Here is a 20,500-nt window from a genome sequence, read left to right on the forward strand (position 1 = left end):
GGATCTGTGCTAACTCCAGGTAGTCAGTGTCAAAATTGATTTGCAGTTGGTATCAGACCGGTTAGGTTAAAATGGAATATTCCGCTAGCTGACAGATGCTTGGAGTGAAGATTTTATGACTTAACTTGTTTTTGTATACTTCAAAACTAGTACAGTGACTGGCATATAGTAAGTGCTCAAAAAGGATCAATGAATGAATTCAGTTCTCCTCTTAGTTTAAGGGTTTTACAATAAAATATATCTATCCCAACCCAAAATTCCCTAAACTATACTTAACGCGGGTAGGGAGGCACTTCCTGAAATTTCGATTGAAGTCCAGAATTTTAACTTACAGTCGATTCTTGTTATTCGCGGTAGTTATGTTCTATAAAGTCGCCGCGAACACTGAACCATTGTTCCTAGGGGAAATACAGGGTTAGGTTCCCACGAGCCTCTGGTCACAACATCTTCATCAATCAATCAATACATACCCTTGTTTTATGTGTGTTTCTGTTTAAAGTAGTACCTTATTTAATATATACTGTTGATTCACTAATATTAAATTCATGGCCAACAGTAATAAAACTCATGCGTGAGCAAAGCTTTTCTAATAACTGTAATCATAAGTATAGTATTTTCCTGATTTCTGTGAATATTTCTAGTGAATTTTCTCTATAAGGCATATCATAGCCTTCTTGCGCACTAGATATCAAGCACTTCAGCGCTACATGTGGGGGCCATTTTAAATAGCGAAGTCACCAACAAAAAGCAAAAATATGAAAAACATGGCACTAAATAGACCACAAAAAGGATACTTGTTTACAATATGAAAGGTACAGCAAGAAGGCCTCAGCTAGGAACCTGGGCCTCAGCTGGGAACAGGCCACTCAAATTTTTTACCATTCTGCGTATGTCTATAAATGACCTTGAAAGCACCACAAGTATGGGTTTTGGGGTTACAAATAAATTTTAGCAAGTAGGCAAATCACAAGTAGAGAATCTACAAATAATGAGAATTGACTGTATAACATTTAGGAGAACACATAAGCAATAACTCATTTATAAAGACTAAAATTAGTTGTTTATTTCTCTGAGAAATAATTATCAGTGAAAGACTCTTAGTACTATAGGAAAACTTAAGTTACATTTAGAGTCCTGTAATAATAAAATATTATAAGATCCTTACATTTTCTAGGACCCACTTTCTTTTAAAATATTCTCAAACTTGTTTAATCTTATTTTGTGAATCCATTTTTCTAAAATGAATTGCATTTATTACGTTCAGGTCATCTTCATTAGTAACAATTACTGTTCAAAGCTAGAATCTAAAAGTACCGAGTGCTCTCAGGGACACTTCCAGTCTGTTACTCATCTATCCATCCATCTACCCATTCATCTATCCACCCGTTGATTTATCAGACATTTATGGAGCCCACTACGGTCAAGTACTCTGCCAAGCAACGGAGATATAATCACCCACAACAAAGCCAAAGTCCCTGATTTCTTGATGTTTATATTTCAGTTGGGGCAGAATTTAACCAATTTTTGAAAAGACAAACATCATATATTGGATACTACACAAAAGAATCAAATATGTAGTGAGAATGAGAGACAAGCCTTAAGGTACTGGGTTACAAAACCTCTCTGAGATGACATTTGCCCAGCAAACTAAAGAATAAGAATGGAGTGCGAGAGCATTCCAGGCAGAGAAGAGTATGTCCAAAAGCACAAAAGCATGAAACAGCTCAGAACAATGCAGTAACCAAAAGGGCAAGGAGGCAGTAGCATCATGTACAAGGAGAAACACATGAGGGAGGCTGAAGAGATAACAGGAAACAGGTCATGCAAAGCCTCTTGGGTCCATATGGAGTGTAGATTTTATGCTAAAATAATGGTTTCAAAGCAAGAGAAATAACTTGATTTACATTTTAAGATTTCTTTTACTGCTCTGTGAATTAGAACAAGGCAAGAATAGCACGGAAATATATTTCATTATCAACAGTTCTTGTAAGGTAAGGAATGGAAAGAAAGGATGGAATGAAGGATGATATTTACATTTCTGATTTGAGGAAGATGGTGGTACATTTTCTGACATAGAGTAGAGCAGGAAGAAATCAAGAATTTAAACATGCTGAGTTTTTAAGTACCTATGAGACATGAAGTGAAAATATCAAGAGGGCTACTGTATATTAGAATCTAGAGCTCACAGATAACCTGGGGCTATTACATAATTGTGGTATTTAAATCCATAGGCACGAATAAGATCACCTAAGGGGAAAATAAAACATGGTAGAAGGCTAAATAGTTAATACGGAAGTGGGAAAATCGAGTTTATGAGGACAAGTATGTAACAAATTCAGCATTGATGGAAAACAGGGAAATAGGCCCAAAACTAAGGAATAGATATGGGAGGGGCTTTGTTTTTTAAGAAGGAAGGGAGGCAGAGTTGTGACTCTTGTTTATTTTTTGTTGCTATTATTTTTAATGGGAGACCTTAAAAAAAAAAAGTGTGCTAACAGGAATAATCCAACAGAAAGGAAGCAATTAATGGCAAAGAAGAGAGGAAATGGCCAAAGAAAAAAAGTCAGGGTGAAGGTCAGAGGGAATGGGATATAGATCACAAATGCTGGAGTTAGGTCTTGATAGCAGGATACCTCCTCCATAGGCCAAAATTAAAATATATAAACATTAAAAAAAAAACAAAGAGACGCTGCACGTGTAACTAGGGTTGTGGGTTTGATGGCAAGAAGATGAGAGCGACAGGCTCTGGTTTCAAGGGCTTAGAGTGAGGCTGAGGCAGGCATGTAGACGTGAAGAGAGGATTTGGGTTGCAAAAGCTGTCTGAGAAGTAGAACACACAAAGACTGCCAGGTAGCATGGAGTAGCCATCTAAGGACATGAATTCAAAGTAAAACCTAAAGGTACAGTTGCACAATTTTCTTCAACAGTCAGTGCTTCATACACAGTTTGACTTCGTATCATATGATTCCCATCTACTAAACTTTAAGTTCTGGTCTCAATTTTTGGTCTTTTCCTTTGCAAAATGACTTGCAATTTGCTTGCCTCTGAGGCACTAGGCCTTTCAAATATGGGCTTAGAAGACAGATATAAAAGTTTATCAGCCTTAGATTCGATGTTAAATAATGGTTACAAAAACACAATTAGAGAAAAATGCTTTATGTTAAGCAAAAGAAGCATGATGTAAAAATTACACATGAAATAATCACATCCATGAGGGGAAAATATGAATAGAAAAAATTAGAAGGAAATACAACAAAATTTACACAGAGATTGTCTTTAGCTGAGAGGAATATAGTTTGCTACCTCTTATTTTTCCTTTTTATCAATTTACCATCTTTTTTCTAAATCATAGGCATGTATTGTGTTAGTAATAGAAAAAAATTAAAAAAGAGTAAGTATTAATAGAATCTCACTACAAAACTGAACCTCTTGCATTTAAGTTAAATTGTACTTTATGACATTTACTTTGGCTATTTTCACTTATATTCAGACTGTCAGCATGTCTCAGATAACAAAGCCAACTTGGTGTTATACTCCACTAAATCACTGAAATAATTTTTCAATAATTTTCTTGCATAAACCTCTTACATAAAGTAATATCAGGCTACAACCTTTCTTACTAAGGAGTTCAAGAGCACTGAAAAAACATATACCAGAAAATACAGAATGTACTGACCCAGATTCTTCAAAAAAAAATTTAAGCAGCAATGCCATTTAAAGCAAACTACTTAAAAATTTTTCAGAAGTAAAAATTTCAGAAATTTAAAATGAAAATCTGAACATGAACAAATATGGAAAAGCTTAGTATTGAGAGAAAGCTTAAAAAAAGCTTTAATACATAAATAATCATACAAAACTCTTTCACAACATAGGCCACAACATAGTTTTAGTCTCCATTCTAAATCTCTAAATAATAATTTAGAAGTGAAAAAAAAAAACTTAAGGGAAAACAAACACCACCTAAAACATAGAAAACCTTTCAGTACAAGTAACTAAAATATCATTTATTATACATATACATTCTCTTGTTATTTATTGGAAAATTTACTAGAATATCATGACATTCTGGAACTGGAAGTTAAGACAGCTAAGGCAGGAGAGCAAGGACTCAGGCATTCCATAAGGGTAGTAGCTTAAGGTTTAAACCTTTCCCTTAGGTCATAGGTCCCACCTACCGTGCATTTGAATAGTAGGTTTCTCTCACCAAAGGGAATTTGCAAATTCTTGGATCCAGCAACAGGCAAAAAGAGTTAAGAGCAATTGAATAGGGTGTTTTCACACCTTCTTTACCCAATATAGGATGAGACAAAATCAGAATAAATCCAACCGTAATATATTTTGAGTCAGGGACATATGAAGGGAAGTAGCTGACCAAAGTGAGAGCCTAGGGGAATAAAGGGGTAGAGAAAAATGCATAAGGTTTGAGCTGAACAATCAGGAAAATGGAAAGCAGGTTCAGCAAGGAAGCTATAAAGGAGAAAAAGCAAAATCCTACTCTTCATGCAAAACCCACTATTCAAATGTACAAAGAATGTAACCTATCACTTACCTCTCCATGAAAAGAGGGGCCAAGCAAACTTCAAAACAAAAAGGAACTTTAATTACATTAGAAAGTAGAGAATACTTTGGCTACAAATCAGTGGTATGCTGGACATAATATATAACTAATGTCTTTAGGCAACCTGAGCAATGGTTAGAACGAATGTTCCTTGCGTTAGGTAGGGAAAGCAATTCACAGTAAAGGTAAAGAGAAACCAACTTTCCACAATTTTTCTTTCCTTTGGGGAGGAAGGGAAGAGTAGAGCAACCTAAGAGCACTAGACTCTTCATACCTGAGTTTTTCAAGGTCAGTAATACTTGCTCACAGGTTATGGCAAGAAAAATTTTGCTGCTTAAATTCTTGTTAAAGCAGGAATGCCTCAACAGTCTGACAGTTATATAAAAAGGCATGTAAAAAAAGGAGAATAACATTTTCTAGAAGAAAAACATTTATCTATTAAAAAACTGGAAGAATGCAATACAAAATAATTATAATTTAGTAATGTGGAATAAATTTAATCTCAAATGGTGAGGAGAGGTATAGTTTTAACAGATGATATTTCTTAAACTCTTCTTCACACTTAGCATGCTTTTGGTAATCAGAAAAATGCTGATGTGCCTTTTAACTTAGAATAAAGGGTGACTGTAATCCTAGAGAAGCCAGAAAAATAAGTAAAGAGTAAGTAAGTAAAGAGAAACCATATACTGCTTATAACCTGAGGGTATCTTCTAGAAGGCTAAGCACAGCTAGGGAAAAAAGGTAGAAAAAAGAAAACCTTCAACAAATTACTCTATAAACTGCCAGCAGAAGTCACAGTGGTTGTGGAAAAGTTCACCTCCACCAAATTCAAACCTTGGTTCAAGTATGTCTGCTCCAGGACAAGGGTCTGGAATTTGATGAGCAGTCATAAATCAAATAATTACTAGACTATGAATCAGACTTCCAGCATAAAAGGCCTGGTTCTGTTTCATTTTTCAGTATGTGAACAGGAGTAAAGTTAAAATTTTCTCATCTGTAAAAATGGAGACAATATCACCTACAGCAAAGAAGGACTAGGCACTTACCCATCCTGCTTTTACTTCCTAGGTACAATGAAAAGTGTATTTCCCAGCCTGTTGTGCACTTTGGCCTGAACCAGTCATAGGGCTCCAGACTATGTAATGTGGGCAAAAATGATATATCTACTTCTAAGCTTGGCCCCTAGAATCTCCTGAAAAATCCACAGCCCACTCTCCCTCTACTTGCCAACCGGCATAGCATCTAATAGAAGGACTCCAAAGCAGCAGAAGGAACAGAGGAGCCACAAGACAGAAGAAGCCTAGAATCCCTAAGTAACCACCTGAAGGATAGCTGAATCCTTGAATCATCATTTTGTGAAGGATCTACACAGAGAGCTGCCTGACCCCTCTCAGGTACCCCCATTTGACCCTGATTCCTGTCTGAGGAACTGAGTGAGAAACTTTTATTAAGTTCAGACACCAAGATTTATGAGGTCATAACATATCCCAATACATCTCTTCTTCCAAGTTCAGAGTGTAGAGATCCAAATGAGATAACAGAAATAAAAATTTTATCAGTTCAAAGTTCTATAACATTGTAAAGGTAATATTAATGGAATTAAACCAGGCTAAAGACTATGCATTATTTTTTTGAAAACTAGATATCTACAATACTACTTACAATATATAAATGCTATTTAACAAGAGCTAGAAAACCAGTCAATTTTTAATATAAAAAATCAGCAGGTTAATTTATAAGCAAAAACTGCTAATTCCTTCAAGGTACTGACTTCTTCAGGAAATAGGCAGGCTTACTCATTAAGTCAACATAATACAAACAGGTGCCACTTCACACCTTCCATTCTAAAAGAGACAGAAGCTGATGAGAGATATGGACAGAAACTAATTTACATGATAAAAAGAGAAGCCATAACTTTTAAGAAAAATATGAATACTTACAATTTGAAGATATGATACTAGTGGAATAAATATTAAGTCGACAGATACGGAAACTAAAAAGAAGTTTCTTCTGTCATACCCATGATTAACCTATCGTGGTATCTACACATCTATTCACTTGAATAGTTCTATTAAATAGCTATTCAATATAGTCACTCCCAAACCATCCTACACTATTCATAATTTTAAAAGTCCTCATAAGCCTCTCCCTTTAAATTTCTTCAAGTATTTTAGAGCCGATAATCTAAGAAGGCCCTCAGATCTTTCTCCTTCAACTCAGCAACATCATATGGTTTAAAATGCAAACTGTCATTTCTGCTCAATAATATTTTTACATGAGCAATTTAGAAGAGATTTTAGATTTTCTTAATATTAAAACAGTATCATTTCGTATCACAAAAGGTTGGCAAAACAATAATGATCCCAAAATGATAAAATCAATATTCTTATTCAACAGAGTTAGGCAACATTGAGCAATATAGCTTCATGACCTAAAAATTTCAGAATTAATATTAAAGAAAAATAGATGATCTTAAGAACACAGAGCAAAACAAACAAAAACAGAAAGGAAATGAAACTAACTACAGCAGAAGAGTAACTATTACTAGAAAATCCTGATTGGTATCCTTGGAACCTGATTTGGAATTAGAGACAGCATTAATTACCACTAAAGTTAATCTATTTATAAAAGCAAATCAAGATCACAAAAAACATCAACTTAACGTTCATTTTTGAAGGTTGAGCTCCTCTTCAAATTAGCAATATATATACTTATGACACATACTTGTCAAATGAGTAAAGATTTTAAATATATTGTTCCAATATTAACAAAGAGAATCAGTTTTCAAGCTCTGAAATTTTAGTTTTATAGAAACAAATGTGTTGCAGATTACGTAAGAAAGTAGAAGTTGCCTATAGACTAAAAAGGGACATGACTGCAAAGATCTTTAAAGCCAAAAGAGACCTGGAAGTCTCCCTGGAGACTCATCATAAACAAAAATCTAGAAATGTGCAATTCTTAGTAGAAAACAAGCTACCTTAATATGTATTTTACCTAGTTTATTAATTCAGATTCCTTTTATTTAGAATTAATGGTATTTGCCCAGCAGATGTTCACCCTTTCATGATCTACAAAAAAGGGTTTTTGCTAAGCAAAAAAAGGAAGCAAGGTTGCACAGGGCATAAACGTACATAGTTAAAAACTAGTCACAGATGATTTACTTTTTTCACTTATAAATAGCTTTGATGAAGCTTTTATTTAACTTCACTAAAACTTCAGTCATTGTTTACTTTGCTAATAAAATATACATTTTTAAACTGCTGTTCTCTCACACATTCCACACACATGTGTGTGCCTATCAGTGTTCAAAAAAACTTTTTAAGCAGTCTGAGTAATATTTTCCTATATTTAAACACTGATAAGGAAAAAGTATAAAGCATTAGAGAAGAAGAATATACTTAAAACTAGAAAATAAATTTAAGCTTTATGGATAGAATTGCTTATTATTGGTCTTGCAGTATACGAAATCATTACGAGGATAATAGCTATCCATTGCTTTCTAATTTCCAACGGTCTAAACAGAAGAAAATTGATATACAAATCAATAATAGAATTTGGTTATTTATTAGAGACAAATAATTGGAGCAAAACTATAGTCATGGTACCAAATCTATAATTTACCTTTCATAATTATACAAGATTGTGGCATGTATTTCTGTATGCAGAGTTTTACTGCTTTTGCCTCACTACACCTCCTATATTTACCTTCTTTACTTTTGATTTTATACTTTTATTGTACAAATTTCAGCAAGGTAACTTACCTCCTCTGCAGAAGGAGGCGACAGTAGTAGCTTAAACTGCAGTAAACAAAATTAAAATCCTACAAAACAACTTCATCTCCTCCTCACTAAATTAAAGTTTAAAATTATTTGCAGTAAAACAAAGAGCCCCTAATTCTCATAATAAACTCTCAAGTAAGTCACCAATGATAGGATATGTGCTTTGAGTCACTTTTTCCAACAATGGTAAAAATATTTAAGCACTTCCATTTACAGTCTCTTCCTCTTGTTGACCAACTTTTATTAAAGGTAACTGGAAAAGTCATGTGATAGTTCCAGTGGCCATGGACAGAAAGGGATAGAGAAGGAAGGGACTAAATTCTTGACCATGACCCTATTACCTTTGTACTAAACAGATAAACTACTAATATCTCAAGTAAGAGAAATAAGGAAGCTAGATTTTCCTCATTATTTTCCTTTTTCATGTTTTTAGAAAATTGGAATTAGCACTTCACTTCTAGGAAGTTAATCAGCCTGGTAAACTAAACAAAGATTTGAAAGTGCCAGTCAGAATCAGCCTATCCTTGCCTTACCTGCCATTACAGAGTAGCCATCGAGCAAGAGAATAGTGAGGTATAATCTTCTGCATGACACTGGCCATCACCATGGTAACAACCAGCTGTATACCTATCACACCCTGTGTAAAGAAACAAACAAACAAGTTTAACAATGAACGAATTTAGATTTGAGGACATTGCTGAAAAGCTTTCTATACATTTTGAAAATTATACTTTAAGAAAGATGGATTTACTACCAAAATACATATTATTCTGCCATTGAGGTATTCAAGACCACATATGTTTAAACTTAAAATACGTGATCTCCTCTCATAATCCTCTACAAGTTAAAGTAGCATACACATTCAAAATCTATTCCCAAGAAATGTTCTCCATTACTTAAGTGTACCAAAATGAAGTGAAAAATGGTGATTTTGTTTTTTTCATCCTTCTCCAAAGTTACTCTATTCAACACACTTAAAACACTACCTTGGCTAGGTCTAAAAGCAGTATGCATTTTTTTAAATTCTAGGGTGGTAGTGAATGATTAAAGAGCATTAACTATAGTAAGTGTGATAGCAGAACTGGCCTGAAAGTCACTAGAAAAAAAATTTTAATTCATGCTGTCATCACCAACTTCCAGTGGGTGGGCCTTCAACAAGGTCCAAAAATGCCCGTAGTTTGCTCTCATCAATCCCTCTCTTGTTCTCCGTAATACCTAATTCAAACCTTCTCCCACCTCCTCACACCTCCAACTTCCCTCAAACTATTTTTTAAAATTCTTTTTATTGAAGTGTAGTTGATTTACAATCACAGCAAAGAGATTCAGTTATACATAAATACATATATACACACATATATATTTTTTCATATTCTTTTCCATTATAGGTTATTTCAAGATATTGAATATAGTTCCCTGTGCTATACAATAGGACCTTGTTATTTACCTATTTTATATATAGTAATTTGTATCTGCTAATCCCTAACTCCTAATTTATCCCCCCCACCAAACTTCTAACTCTCTACTCAGTAAAGAACATCTTCCAGTTCACAGAGAGAAAAACAACAGCATCCAATGAGAACTCTCACTTGCCACCGACAAGCTCACAATCACTTGTATCTGCACCCTTCTTCTTCCACACCCTCTAGAAATAACAGAGCATCTTCAGTATAAAGCAAATCCCTCTATCTATGCTTCAGAGCAAATTCTCTCATTGATTTTCAGGAACCTTAACCAACGAATAGCTTCCCTCCCGTATCTTCCTTAATCTCTTCTCTATTTAAATCCTTCCTATCAGCATTTTAACACCTTTCACCTTTCTAAAAAATACCAATAATTTTCCCTTATTCTACAGCTCTCCCCTTCTTCAAATACGTAGCCACTTTGCAGAAGACTTGTTTTCACTGTTTCTGTGTTCTCATATGCCCACACAGTTCCCATCTGACTTCTGCTTCGGCCCATTCCATTATAAAACACCTACAATCACAATCACTTCATCTTGCCAAATTACCCTTCCTTATCTTAAATCTCAGCAGAATCCCAACAAGGTCTACCAAATCCCTTGCTTTACTCCCACCTAGATGACCATTTCTTTATACTCCTCTTTGTTGGCTCTTCCTCTATCTAAGCAGTCCAAAAATAAAGTTGAATTCCTACCTCAAAACTAATATGCCAAACAAGTGCATTAAAAAAACGTTAAAATGTTTTTTAAAAAGTAGTATAGTTTATCTGGTTTAAGAGCATGGACTCTGGACCCAAACTGCCTGGGATAGAATCTGCCATCTACTAGCTGCATGCCTTCTGGACAGGTTATTCAAACATTCTGTACCTCTATTTCCTCTTCTATAAAATGAAGCTAATAATTCAACCTACCTACTAATCAAGCTGTGGTTAGTAATTGTGCCTGTTACAGAGTAAGCAGTCAATATGAATTAGTACTATTTGTTGTTATTGTCATTATTATCACTATTATGGGATAACTTGTTTTTAATTTCAAGAATAGAGGAGACTTTGCAAAAAAATAACCAATGTTACTTCTATAAAAGATAAATTTAAAAAACAAAATAAATGGAATCATACCATAACAAATGACGTGTCTCCTAAGTGATAAAAGAACACAAAAAAATTTTGAAAAAGTCAGGTTTCATCGACTGTAACAAACTGTTCAATCGACTGTACACCACTGTAACAAATGCACTATCATGATGTGGGATGTCGATAGTGGAGGAGGTTGCGCACATGCCAGGACAGGGGATACGGAACCCTCTATACCTTCTGATCAGTTCTGCTATGAACCTAAAACTGCTCCAACAATATGAGATTTTAAGAAAAATCAAATCCAATTTATTCACAGAGAAACAATATAAACAATGTCAAAAGACTAACTGGGAAAAAGTATATGTAACTCATATCACAAAGGGATAATTCGCTTGTTAGATATTATATAGAGTTCTTATAAATCAATTAGTAAAAGAACAAATACCTAATTTAAAAAGAGGAACAAAAATGTACTTACTGTTCTTTAAAAAAAAGTAAAATGGCTCTTAAACAGGACTGTTTTTAAAATGCCTTTGAAACCTGCCTCAACTCTGGTTTCACGGTGGATATTTTAATGCCTTAAATTCTACCAATTGGGTTAAGATTCAGACCACTTTTATATTCACCTAACATCAAAGGTTACATTTTTACCTTTTTTCTTTCACATTTCCTATCACTTGAATTTACTATCCTATTTTCTATGTAGATTGTGATAGAAGTTCTGCAATCTCCATACAATGAATGCCGCTACAAAGAACTCTTTCAGGCAGAACAAGGCCAAGAAATATATTAGCAAGTAGGTCAGAAGGTTAGTCTATTTGAGATTATAGACTTAAAAGCAAAAGATAATTTTTTTAGTCAGGGAAAGTTTTGTGGACAAAGTGAACCTCAATCTAGCCTTGAAAGAAATGTGATAGTATCACAGTATCTTCAAGGTCATTTAGTACAATCTCTCATAAACATATATAACAATTTATTAAAGTGTAAGCTCTTTAATAGCAGAAATCATATCTTAGTCACACCTAATAAATGTTACAGGTATTAAATGGCATTTCAGAAAGACTGATCTGGAAGATATATATATGATGGACTGTGATGAACTGGGGAAAAGAGGCATCTTGCCAAACTCTCTCCTCTTACTCCAAATCACTAAGCATAAACTGCTGATAAACCCACTACTGAAGAATGTAAACCATGTGAAGGCAAAAACAAACAAAAATCAGCAAATTGGACTGACTAGAATTAAGAATAGCAACTAGGCTTCTGCAATGATCCAGACCAGAAATGATGATGCTTTAAATTACTGTGGTTATCTCTGGTACTCAGAAGAAAAATGCATTCTAAGGATATTGTTGAAGAATTCAGAGACTGATGGTATATTGAGGCAAAGGAGGAACTAAAGAGATCAACCCCAAGAAAGGCAAACATCATTCTCAATGTTGTAGTTAATGTTTGACTAAAAAACATTCAATGGAAAAGTGTAACTTCACTCCATTCATTTACCTTACTATGCCATTTCCATCTTTTTAAATGCAGTTGAAAATACTCTCTCAAAACCTCATCTATATACTGGGTTAAATATATAATAGAAGTTTTCTTCCAACTTTCTAATAGAAGTCAATAAATCTTTCTGAGAATGAATCAGCTGTTAGGTGACTATATATGTGGTACTGAAAGAAAATATGTTGCTTTTTTCCCAGTACAAGAATCTACCTAATTTTTTTGAGAAGTAATTTTTAAATTATATGGAATATATGTCCCCAAAGTTATTCCTTTTCATACATATTTAGAAAAGAGTCCTTGGAATATATTTTCAAAATGGCAACCATTTTATAGAATTATATGTTATCAATTTAATATATTATTAATACTAAACTTAGATCAACTTTTGAGACATTACTATACAATTGACAATTACAGTGTTCATGCCAGGGATTAACATATTGAAATATAAAGTTTTCAATTCATTAACTAAGAGACACAATCATTTGAAATTTAAAAACAAGCCATTTAAATAACTTGCCTTCACTGACCAACTTAAATGTCTATGTATGTCTAAGTTTATACAAAACAGAATTTTTGAAATGTTTAAAAACCAAATTTCCTGAATATTTTTCATTATTTTTAATTAAAAGATAATGCTTAAGTAAATTTAAGCATAAACAAACATAAATTTCACAAGAAAAAACTATTAAACTGGGTAGATATGCGCTGAAACAATAAAGTCCATCATGGCTGAACTCTCAAACACACAACCATATGGGTCATTGACCCAAGTGGCCTTAATGGTTTTATTAGGGCCTCAAAACAATAACTTGACCAAAGAGATGGTTTCTGTCTGGATTCATTGCCCCTAGGCCCCAATTCTCTTGATAACTGGAACTGGGGAAAGTCAATTATGAAATAGCTCATAAGCACCCAAGAAGGGTGAAACACTGGGGCAACTTAGGTTTCAGCCTTTCCACATCTATTAACCTGAGGCCATGAAGAGCAAGAAAAAGTTATTTGCCTTTAGTCTACAGAAGAATGATCATTTCAATTTTTGTTAGTAATCGTTTCTGGGTAGGTTAAAAAAATTCTTACCAAGGAAAATTAAACAATTCTACAAGAAATAAAATATATCAAACAGCAGTATTTTACCTTGCTTGACAATACTGACAATAAAACTCCCCAAACTTAAAAACAAACATGTTGCAATTTTTTTTTTTTAAGATTTTTTTTGATGTGGACCATTTTTAAAGTCTTTATTGAATTTGTTACAATATTGCTTCTGTTTTATGTTTTGGATTTTTGGCCGCAAGGCATGTGGGATCTTAGCTCCCCGACCAGGGACCAAACACAGAAGTCCCAGCAATTTTAAAATTCAAACTTGGAACAATATTATGTCAACCTCAGCGGAGTTGACATTTTGTTTTGTTTCATTAAACTAGCTCTGCTGCTGACAACAGACTGAAACAAAGTATACATTGTTGAGCATCAGAAGGCAAGTCAGCATACATACTTGGGACTCACACCACCCAAATGGTTTTAATTATCACCCCCCTTGAATAAGTAAGAAGGGAAATAAAAGAAAGAGGCTGTTACCCAATGACGTTGCTATTTTCGGTTTCTTAACTTTTTACATATTTTAGTGATAGCTAGACATGTTGAAACAGACTTCCTAGATATGCTCAAATGATTTATACTACAAAAGAAGGGGTGAACTTTGTTATTTCAATCTAGATTCACATAAAACTTAGAATTCACACACTGAGCATTTAAGCAAACCATCTCTGAACAATTTACAAATGAAGAAATCAGGGTCCAAACAGCAAAGACCACAGAACTACTCAGTCACAGACTTATCCAGAACCCAGACCCCTAATTTCCAAGCGAATGCACTAAGTCGTTTCAGTGCATTCAATGAACATTTATCAAGTAACAAACTACAGGCACTGAACCACCTGCACACAATAGGGAGAAACAGCACAGTCCCTGCCATCAATGAGCAACCAGTCCACTAACAGAGTAAATGGATCCTCACAATACAAAGTTATGAGAGGACAGGCACAGGATTCTATGAGAACACAGCAAGAGAGAAGAGAGAGAGAATACTAAGGGCAAAAAGCTGTGAAAGGGGATGATGGAAAGTAAAGCATGAGTCAAGACTCGGTGGAATCAGCTTGATGAACCATCAGTGATATCTGCTTCACATAGGATGACAGTAGTCCAAAACCAGATACTAAAGGGCAACACTTACAGGTTTAGAATTTAGCCTGAAAACAATAAGGAAACCCATGAAAAGTAATATGACCAGATCAGTATTTAAGAAAAGTTGCTCTGGATCCCATGTCAAGACTGGATGAGGGCTAACCCAGCAGCACTAAGACAACTGCCCAGGTATGAAAGGAGGAACTGCACTAAAGGTAGTAGCAGTACTGCAGGAAGGAGAGGTGCAGCCTCTCTTACGTTGGTGATAAGAACTATATAGAATCATTATATATTATAGTGACAAATGAGTTAGGGTCTTGGCCAAACAATGTTAAAAATCTATAAATTCAAATTATGTCACTACAGAAATTATTTATATCCATAAATGAGAAAAGCAAACAAAAATTTAATTAACAAGTATAGGCTGTCTGCCTAACATACATCCAATATCTTACTGGCCATTATTAGAAACTTGGCAAAGGACTTCTGTGTTTCACTATTATAACCCAAATACTCAGAGCAATGACATTTAGAATAATTCAAGGCACATAGTAGGGTTGAAAGAACGAATGACACTACTACAAAACCATCTGTCTTAACAGAACTTAAAATCCAAGATTATCATATTAGGTAACAACAAATATATTAAGACAATGTTGGAGCACAAAACTGCATAGTACTATGAACAACAGTTACAGAAATTCAAAAAATTGAATACAAAAGTTTCATAGAGTGGATGAGTAAACTGAAATCAAGGAAGGGACTTCCAGGCTAAATGACAAATGTGAACAGAGTAACCATGGGACAGCAAAAAGCTTAACTCAACCAAAGCAGACTTTAATATATGACAAAGAATTGTGAGAAATCAGATGAAGACAGAATTTCAGATTGTTAAAGAGTCTTTAAAACCAAGAGGAGGCATCGAGCTGAGGTGTCTATAAAGATCACCTTGGAAGGCTTTTTAAACAGTCAGGGGTAGGAGAATAAAATAATGCAAGTAACATATAAGGAAAATCAGACATAGCAATATATTGAGCAATTAAAGAGAAAACCTAAGACTAAGATAGAAACAGTTGAAACTAGGAAGGAAAGAACAAAACTAAAACTTGGTCAGTAGAAAACCAATCAGACTTTGAGTGTGACTGACCATGAAGGAAAACAACTACAGAATAAAACAGGATTGTCTCAAAGGTTATTTCAGGATGCTTTAGTTTCAGTGACGGCAGAATCCTAGAGCCACTGACAAAAAAGGTGTAGGCTGAAGGAAACTCAAGAAAGTGGACTAACAACCCTACCACAGGCCTCCCACCTTGGCTGTATCCTCAGCCATTCAGAACACACACAGAACATGTTTCTCTGGTACAACCAATTCTACATCAGACAGACTGGCAATAATCAGATTTGTAAGAGTTCTATCAATTAATATACAGTGAAACATAAGCTATCAAGTGAATCAGATGCTCAAGTTCACTAAGTGCTCCACTCCATTACTGTCTTAATGATACACTGGAAGTCAAATTATAAACAGGCTGCTTGGTACGTAGTGATTCAGAGCAAAAGGCATCATTGAGGGATATTTCATTCACGTAGAGATGAAGTCTGAAGAAATACACAAAACAGCCCTCTAGAGTATAAAATACTCCAACACTAAATAGTTCTGGATAAGTATGTCCAATTCTGGCTATTTAAACTGTTTTTCTCAACTTTCAAACGACAAAACTACTTTCCAATCCTATTTCTTTAGATGAAAACCTATCTAAAATTTTCTCTATCTTTTGACACGTAAATACCATTTGATTTGGCTACAATCTAGTCTACCTTAGGTCTTGCAAACAATCCACATCTAAGTTCAAGGTAAGAGGACAACTTATTTCTTCCATCACGTGTTGATTTTATCAAACTATTAAAATGTTAACCACCCCTCATGCCACCCACAAATAATATGTGATAAGTGGTATGGTAGAGGTCAGTGCACAGTGTTATGGGAGCATTCCAGGAAAGGCAGTGATTAAATCTACATTAGAGAACTGGGAAAGAGTTGTTCACAGAGCTGACATCTAAACCAATGTCACAAGGTTAAAGTAGTATCCCATTGTCAGACAGGAAAGGAATACAAGTTTAGACAGATACACCTATTTGTACCAAGAATGTAAATGGCATGAGCTAAAATAATGAGCAGTTCCACACAGCTAGATTTTGGTATGGGCTGCCCAAAATGGACTCTTCTGCAGGTACTTAGAAATAAGTCCAGGATCCTAAGCCCAGAAGTAACTAAACCAAATATATTTTGGAAGGATAACTCTGCCACTACAGTGGAAAAATAAAGTGGAGGTGGGTAAAAGTAATTGGAAGCAAAGAGCTAGATTAGATATCTGCTGAAATAGTCCAACCAACACCATAAAAGCCTAAACTAAAACAGCTTCAAAAACAAGAGCAAAATTAAGAACATTTTTTTAGAGGAAAAAAAAGGAATTAGGCATGAGGTTAATAATTATCTCTGCAAGAAAAGTATCAGTAGGTAAAGATTAAACTTAAATGATTATGTAAAGATAAAATGAGAATAATGGCCATAATTATTCCTTGGAAAAATTAAGCAGTAAGAGGAAAATCTGACAGTTACTAGAAAGGTTCACATATAAAAATATACATTTGTAAGGGGGAAAATATACATACTTAAGGCAAAAGGGAAGGAACCAATATAAGGGGGCTGCTAAATATTCTAAAAAGGAGTTAACTGTGGGTATTGCTTATGAATCAGAAATAGATGAGACCAAAGGCCTAAGTTGAAAGTAAAACTTTATGAGACCTTGTTCTACTGAACAGAAGCACAAAAGGTATAGAGACATATTAAATTGAAAAACTGAGGTCTTCAAAGGTTACATAACTTGGCTGGGGTGGGATAAGGAAAAACTAGGTCAAGATTTTTGATGTCCTGCTTTCCACTGGGTATAGTCATTTTGGAAAACTCATTACATATCACTTCAAAGTCTTCAGATCATTCCCTAAAAACCATGATGGGGTAGGGAGTTGATCTGTAAAACAAAAGAGGGGAGGGGCAGCAAGTCGTGAGAATTTTGACATAAAAGTTAATGGAAGAACTGAATGAATAATTGCCAAGCAACTACAAGTCTGCATGACTCAGTAGCTCAGGTACAACATCAGAGAAATGAAAGACATGGAGTTAAAGGTTAAATCTGCAGGATAATTAAGTAGCTGGTCAAAAGAGCCAAAGAAATGACCAAAGTGGACAAAGTTTGAGAGATCTTGAAAAATAACCGCATCAAGGTCAAGATCTTGGCAATGTGACTGAGAGGATGTCCAGAAACTTAAGAAAGGTCTGATGAACTTATACATGTAGATGACTGACAAACCCAAGCTGCATTTTTATAAACAATTACTTCCAATAAGTTCTTTAATAGAATTGAAGGCTATCTAAATTTCACCCAGAAGAGAAATTCTTCCATATAATGCCAAAGCGGATAAAAGCATAAAACAATCATGAATAGGCAGGGAGAATTCCTCCCCACAGACCATCCCTAGAATCCCAGGGTTGACCATACAGGCTATCATGGCCTTTATCTGGTTTTATATCATAGCTCCAGCCCTTACAGACAGAGTAAACAGACCTGAAAATAAGGAGGTCTTTGCTAAACAAATGAAATGAAAATAAAAGGTTTTGGTAGGAAAGCTGTTAAAGAATATGAATAAAGTCACCTATTGATATTTAACAGACTTATTGATTGAATCATATGAAATCAGATATTTGTTTTGACCTACAAAACAGCAATTTCATATAGTTAAATTGTTACTACAAATAGAATTATATACACATAATATATAGAAGGTAAAATGACAGAAAGGGAATTGGAAAACATAATTATCAACAACTATGATTTGAACTCAAACGACATGGGTTTTCAAATTTAAATGTTTACAGAATTAGTCCGGTTTGCCAACATTGATGTTCTGCACCACAAAATTTAATTTCTTTAGAGTAAAAAGTACAAGCAGAAATTTTTATTGTTTCCGAATTCAGAATAAGAAATTTAATGTACTTTAAAACTAAGGTCCAAAACCACAAACCTTCAATAAAATGCCTCGGTTCACCCTAAATATCTTAATTAGACCTACAACATAGTAGAATGCATGAATTTGACATAACTATATTCAGTAACAGCAGCTCCAGATTTTCTGCTGAAGATGATGATAGAAAGCCGTTTTTCAGAATTTGATTAAACTTAGAAAAAAACTTAAGATATTTTTCTTATGATATAAATTGATAAGGCAAAGTGGAAGACCAACAACAAATAGAATACAAGGATCAAGATGCTTTTTCCCAAGGGTACAGGACACTCTAATTAAATATAATTTATAAATCATTTTATTAATTTCAACACCATATGTGTTGAAATTAATAGTTGTTTATTTTATTTTATTTTTTTATAAATTTATTTATTTTATTTATTTATTTTGGGCTGCGTTGGGTCTTCATTGCTGCAAATGGCTTTCTCTAGTTGCGGCGAGCGGGGGCTACTCTTCGTTGCGGCATGCGGGCTTTTCATTGCGGTGGCTTCTCTTGTTGCGGAGCACAGGCTCTAGGCGTGCGGGCTTCAGTACTTGTGGCACATGCGCTCAGTAGTTGTGGCTCGCACGCTCTAGAGCGTAGGCTCAGTAGTTGTGGCTCGCGGGCTTAGTTGCTCCGCGGCATGTGGGATCTTCCCGGACCAGGGCGCAAACCTGTGTCTCCTGCAATGGCAGGTGGATTCTTAGCCACTGCGCCACCAGGGAAGTCCCTAGTTGTTTAAAAGATAATTTTCCAGTTATAGTAGGTTGAATAAATTATGCAATATCTCATGTAAAGCAATACCATACAGTCATTAAAATGTTGATGAAAACTTAAATATTTTTAAAGATGTTAACAAACTACTTTATCTCTAAGCAAAACAGGCATAAATGTTTTATTATAATACTGATAAATAACAAACAAAAGGTTTAATGTAAGACATCCCTAAATTCTGCCACTCTTCCTTAACTGTAAGAGTATTTTCTGACAATATAAAAAATTTCCCTACAGATCTATATTCAAAAAAGCTATTAGTCAAAACTAATAAATTTATATTTGACATTTACAAATCATCTTGCTTATTCTAACCAATTCCTCCTCATTCCTCAACATTCATTTCCTCTATAAAACCTTCCTGGCTACTAAAAAACATATGCGTAACTCCAAAACAGACTTTATTATGCTGAGCTGTAATTTAAGGGTCTCTCCCCCACTAGAACTGTATTTAACTCATTTCTTCAGCCCCAACTCCATTCCCAGAAAAGCGCCTTGCAAGGCAGGCTTTCATTACAAGTCGAATATTTACTTTTTAGATGAAATAAAAGGATAAAGCAAAAATTTGCCCACTGTTCTTCACTGTATTCAGTTTCCTATACATGCCAAACACTGAACTTTATTTACAATAAAGAAGAAAATTATTCACTTTAAGACTGAAAGACAATACATCATGCACTCTGCATACCTCAGAGTTAAGAGTTGTAGCTATTTTTGGGGTGGGATAGGGAGGGTAGGAGGGAGGGAGACGCAAGAGGAAAGAGATATGGGGATATATGTATATGTACAGATGATTCACTTTGTTATAAAGCAGAAACTAACACACCATTGTAAAGCAATTATACTCCAATAAAGATGTTAAAAATAAAAAACGCAAAGAGTTGTAGCTATTTTTATAAGATAATCCTCTCAATTTAATGCAGTAAGTATTGCAAATACTTTCAAACTTTGGTTAAGTGTGCTAATAAAGCTTTATTAAGCAATTCAAAATAAAAATTTCAGCTTATCTCTAAATTTTAAGCCAAATACAAAAGCCAAGAAAACTTAATGTGCACCCCTAATATTAACTGTTAGAAAAATGCATTCATTGTTAATATTTTA

The 20,500-nt window shown here is 34.5% G+C and overlaps 1 protein-coding gene across 8 annotated transcripts in view; it reads right to left on the minus strand.

The window, feature by feature from the left end:
* Positions 1-20,500, minus strand: part of TMEM161B (transmembrane protein 161B) — a 68,675-nt gene that overhangs the window by 39,112 nt on the left and 9,063 nt on the right. For 3 of the 8 annotated variants that reach the window (XM_036845988.1, XM_036845985.1, XM_036845984.1), the window contains exons 1-2: positions 8,871-8,958; positions 333-398 (exon numbers count right to left, since the gene is read on the minus strand). The exons of 2 other annotated variants lie outside the window; for them this stretch is intronic. Coding sequence is in view for 3 of the 6 variants with exons in the window: in XM_036845982.1 (XP_036701877.1) it covers positions 8,871-8,974 (104 nt within the window). In the remaining 3 variants the exon portion in view is untranslated. Of the gene's footprint in view, positions 1-332; positions 399-8,870; positions 8,975-20,500 lie in introns of those variants that run through there. 3 more of the 8 variants (XM_036845982.1, XM_036845981.1, XM_036845983.1) reach the window with 1 other exon arrangement.

This window comes from Balaenoptera musculus, chromosome 3, assembly GCF_009873245.2.
Source record: "Balaenoptera musculus isolate JJ_BM4_2016_0621 chromosome 3, mBalMus1.pri.v3, whole genome shotgun sequence".
Classification (NCBI taxonomy): Eukaryota; Metazoa; Chordata; class Mammalia; order Artiodactyla; family Balaenopteridae; genus Balaenoptera; species Balaenoptera musculus.